The sequence below is a fragment of the Hypanus sabinus genome, chromosome 15 (genome assembly GCF_030144855.1).
Source record: "Hypanus sabinus isolate sHypSab1 chromosome 15, sHypSab1.hap1, whole genome shotgun sequence".
Classification (NCBI taxonomy): Eukaryota; Metazoa; Chordata; class Chondrichthyes; order Myliobatiformes; family Dasyatidae; genus Hypanus; species Hypanus sabinus.
Window position 1 is genome coordinate 48,988,363 of NC_082720.1, and position 17,914 is coordinate 49,006,276.

The window sequence follows — 17,914 nt, forward strand, 5'->3', positions numbered from 1 at the left end:
TAAAGGAAGTATTGAATGATATGTCAACAAAACCTGAGGATGTCGGTAGTCAGCATCAAATTAGAATGTAACAGTAATCTGAACTATATCCCATTCTCCCTTCCTTTGAGCTCAGTTTTAACTTTTTGCCGAAAATTTAGATTAAACATCAAATTGATGATGAGGCCTCAGTCATTTAGGGTCAACCATGGATGTTGTGCCCTAGTTGTCTAGATAAGCAAGCCAGGGCTGTATAATATGGAGAGCAAGCTATTGCCCATGTAGCAAGCTCTCCTTCTTTGTGCATCTGATGAACCCAAAGGAATGGCAGAGACCAATACAGTTTGGCACCAGCAGCATTTCAGGAGTTGCCAGTCAATGTTGAACTCAGTGTTGGACTGCATTAAGGACTCCAGCTCTGGATTTTTCCTTTGGGGGTTTATTCTCAAAGCCTTCCCCATGAGTGAGTATAGCTGCAAGGCAGTGGAGATTTGAGATCAGAAGGTTCTTTCAGAAGGTCCAATCGTTGGGTATTAATATTGAAGTAGTAGAATGAATTCAGAGATGAACTGCCAACCATGGTTGATGAGTCCCATCTACCCAAAGTGATTGGTTTTAAGGTGCCAGTAGCTTGCCCCTACCCCTTCTCCTGTCATTAGAAACTGTTCTGCTGGGCTCAGTAATTAAGCCATAGGTGAAGACCAGGAGCTGGACTTGATTGTCAGAGGCTATTTGTCATCAAATTAATATCTTTTATATTAAAAAAAAAGTTTTCAATTTGCATTTTGCATCAATGCAATTAGTTTGTCCAGTCTCTACCATGATGGTTATATTCTGTAGATTTGGGAAAGAATTGGGCACCTGATTTTAAAGAAGAACAATTTTCTGTCACCTGCATGCAGTTTATTTGATTCTTTTTTTACATTCTAGGGAAGATTTCACTGAAGAGAATAATAGCTGCAATGCCAGTGTTAGCAAAATAGCCCTTTCAGATACTTTGCAGCGTACTGATAGTTTGGGTGATGATGATCAGGAGAATTCACTACATAATTGTACATTGGAAGTACTTGGGACTCATTTGCACCAAAGTGTTGAAAATGTAAGTATAAAGATGTAGGTATTTTATGAAATTAATTGTGAAGTTGAATGCTGGAAATACTTAGATCATACAACCTAGGAAGAGAGAAAAATGGGACTAGCAATTCAGATTGGTGATCTTTCACCAGGATGGGATAAAAGTTAGACAAAACATGTCCAGGACATGTCCTTTTATTGTTACCATTAGGGAGGAGGTACCGAAGTGTGAAGGCATACACTCAGCAATTCAGGATCATCTTCCCCTTTGCCATCTGATTTCTAAATGTACATTGAACCTCACTACATTTTTAAAAAAATTACGATTTTGCATTACTTAACTATTTAATATACACATACACTTACCATAATTCAGTTTTGCCCCTATATTAATCATGTATTGCATTATACTGTTGCTACAACACTTAAAAAAAGACATATGCTGGTGATATTAAACCTGATTCTGAAGTGTGGAAAATGATGTAACATTAATTACTGGGGAGTTGAGAATTGTTACTGTCCTATTTCTTGCAAAGCTGCCTTCCCTTGGTGACATTTCCTGAAGATGACACACTTGCTTTTGCATACTTTCTAGAAACACTTAGTTTTACCCCATGACCATCTCTGCCTCCCAAGTCTTAGCATGATTTCAATCCATCTAGAGGGTCTAGGAATGTTATCTTCACTGGCAACTTAAGGAAAGATTCAGGGGACAGTATCAAACACTGTGGCCCTATTGACCTTGCAAAAGCACTTGATTCAGGCAACTAAGAGTGACTCTAGTATTTTCTTTCAAATTTGACTCCTTGCAAAACTTTGTCATTTCCTCAGACCTGCATCATAATGACATGCAGACTGATTATAACAAATGTGTCTACAATATATGCTGCCTTGGTGTTGTACAAAGCTACAGTGGCATGCAAAAGTTTGGTCACCCCGGCCAAGATTTCTGTTTCTGTGAATAGTTAAGTGAGTAGAAGATGAACTGATCTCCAAGAGGCATAAAGTTAAAGATGAAACATTCTTTTCAACATTTTAAGCAAGATTAGTGTATTATTTTTGTTTTGTACAATTTTAGAGTGAAATAAAGGAAATGAGCTCCATGCAAAAGTTTGGGCACCCCAAGAGATTTGAGCTCTCAGATAACTTTTACCTAAGTCTCAGACCTTAATTAGCTTGTTAGGGCTGTGGCTAGCTCACAGTCATCGTTAGGAAAGGCCAGGTGATGCAAATTTCAAAGCTTTATAAAGACCCTGACTCCTCAAACCTTGTCCCAGCAATCAGCAGCCATGGGCTCCTCTCAGCAGCTGCCTAGCACTCTGATACTTAAAATAAAATGGTGCTCACAAAGCAGGAGAAGGCGATAAGAAGATGGTAAAGTGTTTTCAGGTAGCCGTTTCCTCAGTTGGTAATGTAATTAAGAAATGGCAGTTAACAGGAACGGTGGACGTCAAGTTGAGGTCTGGAAAACCAAGAAAACTTTCCGGAGAACAGCTCATAGGATTGCTAGAAAGGCAAATCAAAACCCCATTTGACTGCAAAAGACCTTCAGGAAGATTTAGCAGACTCTGGAGCGGTCGTGCACTGTTGTACTGTGCAGAGACACTTGCACAAATATATTACCTTCATGGAAGAGTCATTAGAAGAAAATCTTTCCTGCATCCTCACCACAAAATTCAGCATCAGAAGTTTGTGAAGGAACATCTAAACAAGTCTGGCGCATTTTGGAAACAAGTCCTGTGAACTGATGAAGTTAAAATAGAACTTTTTGACCGCAATGAGATAAGGTATGTTTGGAGAAAAGGGTGCAGAATTTCATGAAAAGAATACCGCTCCAACTGTTAAGCACAGGGGGGGGGGGGGATTGATCATGCTTTGGGCTTGTGTTACAGCCAGTGGCATGAAGAACATCTCACTGGTAGAGGGAAGAATAAATTCAATTAAATACCAGCAAATTCTGGAAGCAAACATCATACCGTCCGTTTTAAAAAAAAAAGCTGAAGGTGAAAAGAGGATGGCTTCTACAACAGGATAACGATCCTAAACACACTTCAAAATCCACAGTGGACTACCTCAAGAGGAACAAGCTGAAGGTTTTGCCATGGCCCTCACAGTACCCCAACCGAAACATCATCGAAAATCTGTGGATATACCTCCAAAGAGCAGTGCATGCAAGACGGCCCAAGAATCTCACAGAACTAGAAGCCTTCTGCAAGGAAGAATGGGCGAAAATCCCCCAAACAAGAATGGAAAGCTGGCTACAGAAAGCGTTTACAAACTGATACTTGCCAAAGGGGATGTCACTAAGTACTGATTATGCAGGGTGCCCAAACTTTTGCTTTGGGCCCTTTTCCTTTTTTGTTATTTTGAAACTGTAAGCAATGGAAATAAAAGTAATCTTGCTTAAAATGTTGAAGAAATGTGTCATCTTTAATTTATGCCTTTTGGAAATAAGGTCATCTTTTACTTGCTTAGCTATTCACAGTAACAGAAATTTTGACCAGGGGTGCTCAAACTTCTCCATGCCACTGTATATAATTGGCCCAATGGTTTTCAGTCTTATCATGACAAGCTTTCTGCTGATATCATTAGTCGCCAGGACAGATGGAAAAACTGTTCAACCTACTGTACATCACCTTTTCTGCAAAACCAAGATCAGCTCAATTACAGTTACTGAGCTGCAGTATGCAAATGACACATTCACTCAAGCACATGAGATGGAGACCTGTATGCTGGGCATCCGCAAAATAAAGATTGTCTGCTAATTTCCTGGCACCACACAATAATAAAAGTCAATGACAAGGCACTGGTAAATATGATTTGCTTCCTGTTCCTCAGCAGCTACCCCTCTTCATAATTCAGTCCCTTAAGTCCTAGTAGCCATCCTGTAAATCTCTTCTGCAGCTTTCTTATAGCAGGAAGCCCAAAACTGGACATTGTATTCTACACATGGTTTCACAAATGTCTTGTACAACTGCAACATGATATTCCAAATTCTGAACTCAGTGCTCTTCTGGTTCTGGATTTTCCAACCCTAGAAAAAAGACAAAGTGCATTCACCCTATCTAGGCCCCTCATGATTTTTATATACTGCTATATCATAATTCTCCTAAGCTCCAAAGACAAAAGTCTCAACCTGTTCAACCTCTCTCCACAATTCAGTCCCTCAAGTACTAGTGATAATCCTGTAAGTCTCCTTTGCATCTTTTCTATAGCAAGGAGGCCAAACCTGAACACAGTATTTTAGAAATAGTTTCAGAAATTTCTTGTACAATTGCAAGATAACAGCACAGATTCTGAACTCAGTGCCTTGACTGATGAATGCCACTGTGCCAAATCTTATTCACCAGGCCATGTAATTGTGACACCACTTTCCTGGTAGCTGTACTACCAGGTCCTTCTGTTCTACAACAGTGGTAATGGCTCTCCCATTCACTATGAAAATGGTACCCTAATTTGGCTTCCCATAATGCAAACCTTGTAATATTCATATTAGACTCCATTTGTCGTTCCTCAATCAGTGGGAAAAGACTTGAGGCAATTCAGTTTGATTTATCATTTGATAGATGTTTTAATATAGAACCCAATCATGTTTGACATATTAGCTAGATATTGTGATTTAAATTTCAAAATCAGTCTAAAATCTATCACAGCATTTCTTTGCGAATTGGAAAATCAGATGATGGTAAATGTATTAAGTGATTTCTTATCAAATCTTATTGGCAAAAATCAATGAAGCAAATAGCTATTTGACGACATAGCTGTTTTTGGATTACACTTACATTCTTTCTCAGATGGGGAAGCACAGTTATTTACATTTGCACATATATTTGAATCTGCCATCAAACGATTGCTGGTATTGATGGTTGCTGGTCTCTTGATAGCTGAACAAGTCTCGATCAGAGAAAATTGTAACTGACAGTTTTTCATATTTAATAGAATCACATTGAAGTGTATCTTCAAAAATAATTTGGATTTATGTGTTAAGTGCTGAAGCAAGCAGGCTTACAGCAATTCATAAGTTTTGCCAAGAGATGCTTCTACTTGTGAAAGATGTACACATCTTTCAGATAATGTATACATAAGTCTCGGGATGGACTTAATTAGTTTCTTTAATTTTGGGGTCTTGTAGGTTGCGGAAAGCTATTCTCTTCCCAAAGTTCCACTCGTGAATGTGCCTGAAGAAAGCCTGGACAATGAGCCAATTGCACATGAAGAAAACAATAATAAAGAAGAAAGGTAATTTGTTTGTGTTTTTAAATATTTTAAAAATACTTTTCATAAAGTACGGAATTGTACTTTGTATACAAGATCACAAATACAACTGTACCTATCTTAATATATATTGTAGGTCTTTTTACATTAGTGGAAGAGATGGTACTTTGTAGTAACAAAACACAAACTGCTAGAGGAATTTATTACAGCATCTTTGGGGTCATAGAGTGCTACAACACAGAAACAACCTTTTGGTCCATCTCATCCATGCCAACCTGTTATTCTGTCTGGTCCAAGCAACTTGCATCTAGATGATAGCCCTACATATCCCTCACATCCATGTACTTATCCAAGCTTCTCTTAAATGGTAAAATTGAACCTACATTCTCCACTTCTGCTGCTAACCTATTCCACAGTTGCACCACCTTCTGAGTGAAGAAATTCCCCCTCAGGTTATCCTTTAAATGTTTCATTTTTCAACCTGGTACTATTACTTTTCAACCTTATACTATTACTTTTAGTTCTGGTCGCACCCAACCTCTGTGGGAAAGGCCTGCCTGCATTTACCCTATCCATACCACTATATTTTTATATACCTGTATCAAATCACCTTTTATTTTCCAATACTCCAGGAAGTAATGTCCTAACCTATTCAGCAAAAGGCTGAACTCGAGTCATCAAGGCCTGGCACCATCCTTGTAAGTTTTTTCTATACTGTTTCATCTCATTGATATAACAAAAGGGAGGTGACCAGAACTGCACACCAGACTCCAGGTTAGTCCTCACTAATGTCTTGTACAACTTCAGTATAACATTCCAACTCCTGTACTCAGTATTTTGATTAATAAAGGGTATTATACCAAAAGCTGTCTTTACTACCCTGTCTATCTGTGCATCCACTTTCAAGGAAATATGATCTGTATTCCCAGATCTCTCTGTTCTACTGCACTTCTCAGTGCTTACTGTTTTGTCCTCCCAGATGCAGCAGCTCACACTTGTCTGCATTAAATTCTATCTGTCATTTTTCAGTCCATTTTTCCAGCTGGTCCAGAACATGCTGCAAGCATTGATGGCATTCCTCACTGTTCACCTCACCCACAGTCTAGATGTCATCTGCAAATTTGCTGATCCAGTTTGCCAAGTTACTATCCAGATCATTGATACAGATGACAGGCAGCATCTGTATCCCTGCGGCACACCATTAGTCACAGGCTTCCAATCAGTGAGTCAATTATCTATTACTGGTTTCTGGCTTCTCCCACAAAGCCAATGTTGAATCCAATTTACTACCTCATCCTGAGTGATTGAAGTGACTAAATCATCTTGGTCTCTTTCATGAAGGACCTTGCCAAAGTACCTTGTTAGAGTCCATGAACTCCACTGTCTTTCCTTCATCAGCTTTCCTCGTAACCTCCGCAAAAATCTAAAAGATTGGTTAGACACGACCTTCCATGCTCAAAACTATGTTGTCTATCTGTAATCAGTCTCTGTTTATTTTAAACACTTAAATATCTGTTCCCTTAGAATACTTTCTAGTAATTTATCCACTACTGACATAAGGTTCACTGGCCCATAATTTACTTGCTTATTCTTGGAGACTTTCTTAAACCATGGAACAACATTAGCTACTCCCCAATCCTCCAGCAGCTCATCTGTGGCTAAGAACATTTAAAATAGTTCTGTTAGGGCCCTTGTAATTTCTGCACTAGCCTTCCAGAAGGTCCAAGGAAGCACCTTGTCAGTTCCTGAGGATTTATCCACACTAAGCACCACCGTAGTGTAGAGGTTGGCACAACAGTATTATAGCTGGAGGCATCGGAACTTGGAGTTCAATTCCGATGCTATCTGTAAGAGGTTTGTGTATCCTTACTGAGAGTGCTTAGGTGTCCTCCCACATTCAAAAGACATACCGATTAATAAGTTGATTGGTAATTGTAAGTTGTCCGATGATTAGGCCAAAGTTAAATAGATGGGTTGCTATAAATAAGTAACCTGCCTGAAGGCAGCTAGTTCCTCCTCCGCTGCAGTCTGTATATGGTCCCCACTGCTGTTTTGCCTTACTTCTCTGGACAACATGTCGATCTCCTGAATAAATGCAGATACAAAAAATCCTCCATCTCATTTGGCTCTGTGCATAGATGATTTTTTAAAAAATGAGATACAGAGTAGAATAAGCCCTTTCAGCCCTTTGAGACACGCCACCCAGCAATCTCCCAATTTAATCTTAGCCTGATTATGGGACAATTTACAATGACCAATTAACCTACCAACTGGTACATCTTTGGACTGTGGACTGAGAACCCGGAGGAACCCACAGTCACAGGGAGAATGTACAATCTCCTGAAGAGGACCAGTTTGTTCTTTACTATCCTTTTTACTTTTAATGTGTCTGTAAAAGTTCTTGGGATTCTCCTTCACCTGGTCTGCTAGAGTAACCTCATAAAACCTTTTGGCCCTCCTGATTTCCCTCTTGAGTGATCTCCTGCATTTCTGGTACTCCTCATGTACGTCATTTGTTCATTGCTGCCTATACCTGCTATTCTCCGCCTATACCTGCTATTCTCCCCCTCCCCCTGCTCCTCCTCCCCCTCCTCCTGAAATTTCCTGAAACAGTTGTATTTCCTGAACACACTTGACAGTCTTTCCTATCCAGCTCTTTCATAGTTTGGGATTCCCAGTCAATATTTGGAAAGTTAAAGTCACCTACTATCACAACTTAATGTTTCTTGAAATTATTTGTGATCTCCCGACAGATTTGTTCTTCTAAATCCCACTGACTATTGGGCAGTCTATAATGTAATCCCATTAATGTTGTCATTCCTTTCTTATTTTTCAGTTCCAGCCATATAGTTTCAGATTGCCCTGTCTCAGAAATGCCATGACATTTTCCCAAACTAGTAATGCTGTCCCTTTCCTTTTAATCCCTCCCACTCTATCACGTCCAAAACAGCGAAAGTCCAGAAGATTGAGCTGCCAGTCTTGTCCCTTCTGCAGGCAAGTCTCAGTAATGGCTAAAATATCATAATTGATCCATGTTCTAAGTTCTTTAACCTTGCTTGCAACCATTTCACTAGCTGCTCTTGCATTCTGGTTTCCATGTTGCAATTGAACCCTCATCCACCACTTCAGCTGGCAGCTTGTTAAAATTCACACTACTGAGTGAAGAAGATCCCCCTCAGGTTCCCCTTAAATATTTCGCCTATCATTTTTAACAGACCCATGACCTCCAGTTCTAGTCTCGCCCAGCTTCTGTAGAAAAAGCTTGCTTGCATTTGCCCTATTAATACCCTCAAAACTATGCATTTGTTAGCAACTCTCAAACAGTCTCTGCAATCTCAAGTGCTGCAGAGATTGGGTCAACTCCTTGGAAGTGCTCAACCTACTGAGTTCCTCCAGATTTCTGTATCTGTGTCTTAATTTTAGTAGTCTGCAGTAGGCCTGTTTAATTGAATTATTTTGGTTTATCTTTAGGTCTATAAGCTGCACCGAAACATATTATGAACTGAATATTCTGAAAATATATTTTGTTTCATTATTTCCAACTTGTTTTCAAATAATTAAAGTTGTCAGCTGATATTTATGTGGAAAATTGACAACTTCGAGACATTTTAGCTAGTTTACTTTCGAACATGTAGTCCTGAGTGTTTAAGTTGTATTCAGTTTCATATTATTTATGCTTTAATGTCCCATCTTGGTTTTTAGAATAGTACATTATGGTGAGATGAATTTTAAACAATATTTGTGCAATCTATTGTTTGGCTGTTATTTGGAAAACTTTTTGAAAGCGAGCCAGAGACAAAATGTGAAATGTTTTTGTCTATGCAGGGAACAATGTACTTCGCTTTCTGAAATTAGAGTGGATAATTCTTCAAAATTAACTTTGGTGAGTAACAACATTTTGCGAAGTTTTATATAACAGTGATTTTTTTGCATGATGTTCAACTTAAAATGTTCAGAGTAGGTTTATTGTTTGTCTTAAATAATTGTTTCATAATTATTAATTATTTAAATAGCAGCAAATAGAGGAATATAGTTTGCTTATATAGTTTGGTTTACCAAGGTAGGTGAGTACAGTTGTTTTTTGAGAATATTGTAATTAGAAGTAGTGATTGATTTGAAGCAGGATTAAGAAAAGTACCAGATTTGAATTAGAACTATCATAAAGTCTTGAATCCAATGGAAAATTGAGAATTCCTATACATCGCATGCTATTGCTTCTTTTAGCCAAAAGTGAGCCAAACAATAGCAACATTGCAAAATAAAGAAAAGTTATGAATTTAATATATAGCTTGGTAAAGTAATATATTTCAAAATTCTTTTGTTGGATGAACTGGATCCTGCAGGTTCTCTTTGGCATAGAAGTTTTTTGCACTAAAGATGCAATAAAGTAGCAGCAGCATGATATTGTTCGGTTTCCAAAATATTTTTGCCCAAATGAGATACCAGTGTGAATCTGTATACGGGCAGTCCCCGAGTTACAAACGTCCGACTTACAAATGACTCGTACTTATGAACCGAGGAAGGAGAATGCTGTTTGCCATTTTAAGTCGGATCATGATGCTGTTCACCATTTTAAGTCATTGCCATTAACATTGCCAATAAAATAACTTTGTATTTGGCTTAAATTTTTCTTAGCAAGATACACCCTGAGCCCCCGCCTTTTCCAGTCAGCACCATTGTCCATTTAACCTGTCTCAGTGTGATGGACTTTAGGACCCGGGGGTGCTCACTGCTGCTGAATCCACAGTGTTTCAGCTCCATTGACGGAAAATGATCACGATTGAAAATAAAGTGGAAATAATAAAGCGATCGGAAAGAGGTGAAATGCCATCGGTCATTGGAAAAGCGTTAGGCTACAGTTGGTCAAAGATCGGAACAATTTTAAAGGATAAAGTAAGAATAATGGAGCATGTGAAAGGCCCTGCCTCGATGAAAGCTACAATTATTACTAAGCAACGCAATGGTTTAATTATTGAAATACATACATTTCTTAAGTGTTTAATATGCATAGAAAGGTTAAATATTACTATATACTAAGACAAACGTTTGACTACCGTAGATTCTGGACTGCAGAGCGCACCTGATTAAAAGCCGCACGCTCTAATTTTAGAAAGAAAATCAATTTTGTACTTGTACAAGCCGCACCGGATTTTAAGCCGCAGGTGTCCCATGTTGTAATATGAGATATTTACACAGAAAGATATTACACGTAAGGATTTTTTAACTTTTAATTAAATCCGTATGGTAACATAAACAAATATATATTGCAAATGCTTTTTTTCGAACAGTGCCTGTAACACAGCTACTTTTAAATATACATACGTATCGGTAACACACAAATTACATTGCATATACTTTTTTACTGAACAGTGCACGAACAACATTCCAATATCTCCTAACGACTGGTTAAAAAAAAATATATATACTGCAGCCTACCAGGAAAAGTTATTGATCGCCTTCTTCATCTTCCTCCTGCGCACTAAAACCATCAAAGTCCTTCAGTGTCCGAATTGAATAAAACCTAAGGATCTCGTCACTCACTTCAGTCTCTTCGTTGTCACTCTCACTTGAGCGCACGCGGTCCTCTTCATCACGCAGCAGTCCAGCCTTTCGAAACCCGCTGGTGATGGTGGAAGTTGTGACACCGCCCCACGTATTTAGGATCTACTGGCAGACTTGAGTTAAAGATGCTCTTCGCATGCGTCCTGTTTTGGTAAAGGATTTCTCGCCGCTCGTCATCCAAGCCTCCCACAACGCGCAGCGCCACTTTAAATGCCCGGTTCACGCTGATGTCCAGTGGCTGCAAATACTTCGTGGTGCCCCCAGGAATCACAGCTGGAATTGAGTTTGTACTCTTGATGGCAGCTTTCACTGAACTTTCATTGTCAGCTGCTTAAAAAATCACCATCAGTGGAAGCTTTAGTCCGGATGCTGTGCAGCTCAGAACACAAGTAAAATGCGTTCTCTCATGGCCACTTGTTTTTAGTGTGATGGACGAGTCACCTTTTTTATTAACAGTCCGAGTGAGAGGCAGGTCAAACGTCAAAGGTACTTCATCCATATTTATGATATCATCTGGCCGGATGGAATTCTCCGCTATCTTTGTTTGAGTGAATGTGCGGAAGTTAGCAAGTTGTTCCTCGTGGTCGGGAGGGAGCTGCTGACACAGAGTCGTGCGTACCCTGACGGACAGGCCTTTTCGTCTCATAAATCTAAAACACCACGATGGCCCATCTCTAAAATCTTCGATTTTCATTTTGGTGGCGATTGCTTTAGCCTTCAGTCTGATCTGCACGGTGGAAACACCGCGGCCGCCTGCTCTCTGTGTGTTAACCCAGTCTTCAAGAAAGTTTTCAAGTTCGGGCCATCTGCTATGATTACCTCTGAAAGCTTTTGTCGTCTTTTTGCATTGACTCAGTTCTTCACGCTGGCGTCTCCACCGTCTCACCATCGATTCATTTATGCCAAGATTATGTGCAGCAGCTCGATTTCCTTCTTCAACCGCCAGATTGATCGCCTTTAACTTAAAAGCTGCATCATATGCTTTTCTTCGAGTGTTCTCCATGTTGATGAGGGTGAGTACAAATGACTGATTTATAATAATTTAATTGTGAAAGTGCGCTTGATTTATCGTACAATTTCATTGGACCTCTGTGAACTACTCATCAATTTTATTGGTCTACTGTTACGAGGCAAAATGTTTTTGGCGGCATGAAAAAAAAACTTGCATTAGCCGCACCGTAGTATAGGCCGCAGTGTTGCCGCAGTGTTCAAAGCGTGGGAAAAAAGTAGCGGCTTATAGTCCGGAATTTACGGTAACTGACGCTAGATAATACCCAGATGTACTTGTTCCAACTTACGTACAAATCCGACTTAAAGACGGACTCAGGAAGGAACTCGTTTGTAATCCGGGACTGCCTGTACTGGTATCTCACTGAAGTGTTGACAATATGCTAAGTATAAAAAGGGTTATTACAGCATGAAGGGATGTGGTACTGACAGTTGCTAGCCAGGAACTAGGCATGACCTTCTGTCTTTCCTGCTATTGTGCTGGGAAACTGGCACTTCCACAGTAATGAATTTCCCCCATAGTGGAATTTGGAGTGTGTGTGATTTGCGTTTGGTGGGGCAGGGTGAGTGGTGTGGTAAGCAGGCAGCCACTTTATACTAAGCTTTGGGGGATTTCACTATTGGGGAAATGCCAGCAGGGATAAGGAATTATGCCAAATTCCTGCAGAGCAATATACAATCTGAGCATTTTTTTTCACTTCAAGAGTATATACCTGTGAGTGTTTGATTAGACCAAGTGCGCTAGGAGAAATCAGGTCAGCCCTGAAATCGCTTTAGAATGCTTTATTTCAACTGACTATCTTAATAATCTAATTATTAATAAATAGTTAACAGTTAAATAAAATTATTGTTACCATATTCTTTTTCAGAAACTGCTTTCTGGGATCTATGATTTCAATGCTAATAGAGAGTCTAATATGCCAAAAAATCTAGAAGTTTCTACTCGGGATAACAGAATGCGCCCAGAAATTGCTCGGCTTGATCTGAAGAGTGTGACTGAGACAAGTAACTGGGAAGGTAATTGCATTTTCAGAAAATTTAAGAATTTAAGATGATGCGCACATTGCATTGATTTGGTGGGTGGTTGGATGATTAAGACCTTGTCTCAGTTTTTCATTTAATTGTCAAACTGACCACGTTAGGTAAATTAGGTTGTTGTTGTCCCTTGTAAATGGTACAGTGAAAATCTTGCAATCCATACAGATCAATTCATTGCAGCATTGCATTGAGGTAGTACAAGGTAAGACAACAAGAGTGCAGAATTAAGTATTACAGTACAGAGATAGTGCAGGTAGACATAAGGTGCAAGGGTACAACAAGGTAAATCGTAAAATCGAGTTCAGCTTATCCTACTAGGGAGCAATTCGTTAGCCTTGTAACAGCAGGATAGAAGCTTGGGCCTGTAGTGTCATGCTTTTGGACTTCTGTATCACTGATGGGAGGGGGCAAGGAGGAATGTTGGGTATGGGTGTGATGTTTGAATATCCTGGCTACTTTGCTAAGGCAGTGAAAACTGTACACGGACTCCATGGAGGGGAAGTTGTTTTACTGTGACATGCTAAGTTGTGTCCACAATTCTCTGCAGTTATTTGACACGTGTACATTGAAATGTACAGAGTAGTGCATAGTTTGTGTCAAATCAGATCAGTAAGGATTGTGCTTGGTAGCCCCTCAAATGTTGTTATGCTTTCGGCGCTATCATAGCATTTCCACAACTTTCTAACCTTAACTATACATCTTTGAAATGTGGGAGGAAAACCACATATCACAAAGGTAATGTACAAACTCCTTAAAAGCAGTGGGGGAAGGGGGGGGGGGGGAAATTGAATCCCAATCTTAAAACTAGCACTATAAAGCATTGTGCCAATTGTTCTGCTGTTGTGCCACCCTTTTCTTGTGAGTGCTCTTGGGCAGGACCATGATGCATCTGCATAGGATGTTTTGTTTGATGCGCCAATAAAAATTGAAAGACAAAAAGGACATGCCAAATTACTTTGGATTTCTGAGAGAGTAGAGGCACTAGTTAGCTTTCTCAGCAATGACGTCGACATGGTTGGACCACAATAACCAATAGGTGTTGTCCAGTCTGAGGAACTTGAAACTCGCCCCCCACCCCCCTTTTATGAAGGCAATGACCAGCTCTGTTGTTTTGATGACATTGAGGGATGACTGTTGTCAAGGCACCATGTCACTCGGCACTCTTTTCTCCTTGTTTTCCAGCTCATCGTTATCTGAAATACAGACTACTACAGTGGTATCATCTGCAAACTTTTAGACGGCTAAGGAGCAGAATCTGGTTATGCAATTGTAAGTGTACAGGGAGCAGAGTAGGGGGTTGAGGATGCAGTCTTGTGGAACATCATTGTTGAGAGTAATCATGGCAGAGGTGTTGCTGCCTAGTCTTACTAATTACAGGCTGTTGGTCAGGAAATCAAGTATATAGTTGCAAAGGGAAATGTAGAGTCCCAGGCTTAGGGGTTTGGAGATGAGTTTGCTTAGAATTGAAAGCAGAGTTGTAATGAATAAACAGTAGTCTGGCCTGGGTATTTTTGCCGTCTAAGATGCTCCAGAGATAAGTGTAGAACCTTGGAAAGAGCTTCAGGAACAGATCTGTTTCAGCGGCAAATGCATTGCAAGTGGATTAAAATTGGGATGTTGGGAGTCATTGCATGCCTCTGGAATCACTTCATGATGGTGGGTATCATAGCCATCAGGTGGTAGACATTAAGGGATGTTACCTTGTTTTTAGTATTGGAGATAATAGTGCTCTTCTTAAAGCAACTGGGACCCTCAGATTGCAGCAGGTAAAGGTTAAAAATGTCTCCAAATACCCACGCTAGCTGATTTGTGCAGGATGTAAGGATGTGGTCTGGGATACCATCCGGGCCTGTTGCTTTCAGTGGGTTCACTCTCCAGAACAGTGTCTCCAGATTTTGGTGCATTTGAAGCTGTTGGGTTGGGTGGTGATATTTCAATTCCTTGCTGTTCAGAGATGCATAGAATATGTTAAGCTCATCAGGAAGGTAAGCACAACGATGATGCCTGCCTTTGTTATAGCATGCAAGTCCTGTCAACAATTGATGGCTGATCTGGGACTCTATTTTGGGTTGGTATAGTCTTTTGGCATCCCTGATAGCTTTAGAAAATTCATATCCTGATTTCTTGTGTAGGTCAAAGTCATCTAATTTGAACACCACACTTCTGGACTTTAATAGGGAGTAGGTCCCCCAGTTTATCTATGATTCCTGGTTTGTGATCATCTGGATTATCCTCTTTGATGCCCAGTTCTCAACGCACACTGACTAAATGCCTGCCCTGTGGGAAGAGGATAGTTGGGGGGGGGGGGGTTGCTAACTAGTGCATAACTGCAGTTTGCAAATTTTATATAATTGTTGGCTTGTTCCAAAATGTTAAATTTGTGGTTAAGTTCCTGCTTGTTTGAATACTTGTGCAGTTACCCAAATCCAGTACAAATAATTAAGGAATTTTCAGATGTAAAATGTTGTGAATTGTGTCTGCAATTTTTTTGTCAGTTCTTTCAAAAATAAACATTACTATGAAAGCAGCTATGCCTAGAATACTGTCTGCACCCACATGCCAAACGGGAAATTTGTACCAGCTACACTTTTTTGGAAGTCTTCAAAGAGATGTAAATTTTGCTTTTCTAAAATGCAAGGGGATAGGCACCTTTGGTGTTAGTGGGGGGGGTGGGGGTTGACCTTTTTAAAATTTTAAAAAGTCAATTCACCAAGAGTTAGTTGCTCCTCAAGAAGAAATTGATAAATTAATTTTTGATGTTACAAAATCAGATTGTTGTATAATTAACAAGCCCATGTTTGACTATTCCTCATTATTTAAAATTGAGTAGCTTATCCGGTCATATCCATTAAGAATCAATTATATCATTTTGTTGTATTTCTGAAACAGGCCAATGTGTGTCAGGGTATAGATTTCCCTCCTTGAAGTTTATTGAGAATAAATGTTTTGTGTCAAGCTGGGAATTGTATTTTTGGATTATTTAATCAACTATATTTAAATTCCACAGATGCTGCAAGGAATTTGAATTCCTGCTCTGGTTCATTATTTCAGATATCTACTGTACACATGAAAAAAGGGTAGACAAATGGTTTGTGGTTCATTGTTAAATAAGATTGTGCCTGGTGTATCTCTAAAATCTACATTTGTCTCTTTCATAATTCCATGTAATTCTTTATGAGCAGTAGATGGTCAGACTGGGAAAGAGACATACTAGACCTAATCTTAGAAAAGATAGCTGGATAAATGCTTGGTCTGTTGTGGAAAAGCATTTTGGAGATGGTGACTATAACTTATAAGTTCCAAGATGGGTATAAAAATTTTTTCAGGATGTTCTGAAAATTAAGTTCCTTAGTTTGGGGGGGGGGGTGGTGGGAAGGGAGGAGAGTGGGGAGAGAGCTGATTTCAATGCTGTGGTACCGGTCCTGGCAAAAGTAGGCGGTAAACAGCCACTTGGAGGTAGGTCTATAAATGACAAATGTTAAGTACTTTTATCTGGAATAGTGGGTTCATGGTCAGTGTGTTCCTGTAAAGGTGTCTGCAAGTCAAAGAATTTGAATATCGAGGACTGGATAACGAATACCAAAAAAACTAGCATATGACAATTGAAAATGAGGACCCTTAAGATGTAGAAAATATAGGGGACTACTTAAAATGGAGGTCAGGATAGCATGGAATATCACATGTGGGCAGAATTGAGGAAAATTCCAAAGATGGTACATGAAAGCAGTACGTGCTAAGGAGTTGGTGTCCATGTTGAATGAAGTCCCTGTGCTGGGTTATTCTGGTGCCCTTGAAGCTCAGGATATCTACCATGGTGGAACAGGTTTTGATAACAAAATGCACTTAAACATTGTTCTTGGGGAAGTGATGGGTGGACTAGAGTCTGTAATGCTTTTGAGTGTGTGCATTGAAGGAGAGATTTTGTTAGATGGTGAAAGGAAGGGAATCCAGACTCTTGTACCTTCTCCCTACTGGTAGTAATGTTAGAGGATGTACTGGATGGTCAGGGTCTTTAATGATCTACTTTGCCTTCTTGAGGCACCACCATTTGAGGATTTCCTCAATGGTGGGCAGTTGTGCCCATGATGGAGTCTACAATTCTGTAGCTTCTTTTGATCCTGCACATTGGAGTTGCCATACACGGCTGCAATACATCCAATCAGAATGCTCTCCATCTTGCATCTATAGAAATTAGATAGTTTGTCATGATGGCCTCTTTGGCTCACACCCAGTAATCAGACAACATCCTGGTAAGTCTCCTTTACACCCTTTCCATTGTCTCCATATCCTTTCTATAGTGGGGCAACCAGAACTGTATGCATTTTGACTAGAGTTTTATCAAGCTGCAACACAACTACTTTTATGCTCGATAGTCCTACCGATGTGAAGGCAAGCATGCTATAAGCTGCCCTTCTTTAATACTCTATCCATTTTGGTAGTCATTTTGACTGAACTATGGACTTGGACCTCAAGATCCCTCTGTTTATCTATAATATAAGGGGCCTACCATTCACTGTATACCTTCTTTCATTTTGCTTCTCTAAGTGCAATGCCTTGTACAATTGTCCAGATTAAGTTTCATCTGCCGATTCTTTGCCCGGATCTATAACTGATCTATATCACGTATTATTCTTTGATAGTCCTTGACATTGTCCTCAACTCCACCAATCTTGGTGTCATCCTCAAACAGCTAGTTCACCCATCTACATTTTCATCCAAATCATTGCTATATCACGAAGAATAGGTCCCAGCGCCAATCCTTGCACAACACAACTGGTCTCTGAGCTTTAGCCAGAATAACAGCCTTACACACCTGCTCTGAATCCGAGTCAGGTCTATTATCACCGACACATGGCATGAAATTCAGCAGTACAGTGCGATACATACAATGAAGCTATAAATTGCTCTAAATTACAATATGTACCAGAGGATTGGAGGATAGCCAACTTACAGGAAGATGGCAGCCTTATTTAAATGCCTTATTAAAGTCTCTGTAGATAATGTTCACTATATCAAGCTCCTTTGCTAACTCCTTTTT

The 17,914-nt window shown here is 39.7% G+C and overlaps 1 protein-coding gene across 1 annotated transcript in view; it reads left to right on the plus strand.

Annotated features, from left to right (window-relative positions):
* Window positions 1–17,914, plus strand: part of LOC132405222 (protein FAM13B-like) — a 118,174-nt gene that overhangs the window by 44,759 nt on the left and 55,501 nt on the right. The window contains exons 7-11 of the mRNA XM_059989911.1: window positions 910–1,078; window positions 5,186–5,292; window positions 9,094–9,151; window positions 12,708–12,855; window positions 14,059–14,145. Of these exons, the coding sequence (XP_059845894.1) occupies window positions 910–1,078; window positions 5,186–5,292; window positions 9,094–9,151; window positions 12,708–12,855; window positions 14,059–14,145 (569 nt within the window). The remainder of the gene's footprint in view (window positions 1–909; window positions 1,079–5,185; window positions 5,293–9,093; window positions 9,152–12,707; window positions 12,856–14,058; window positions 14,146–17,914) is intronic.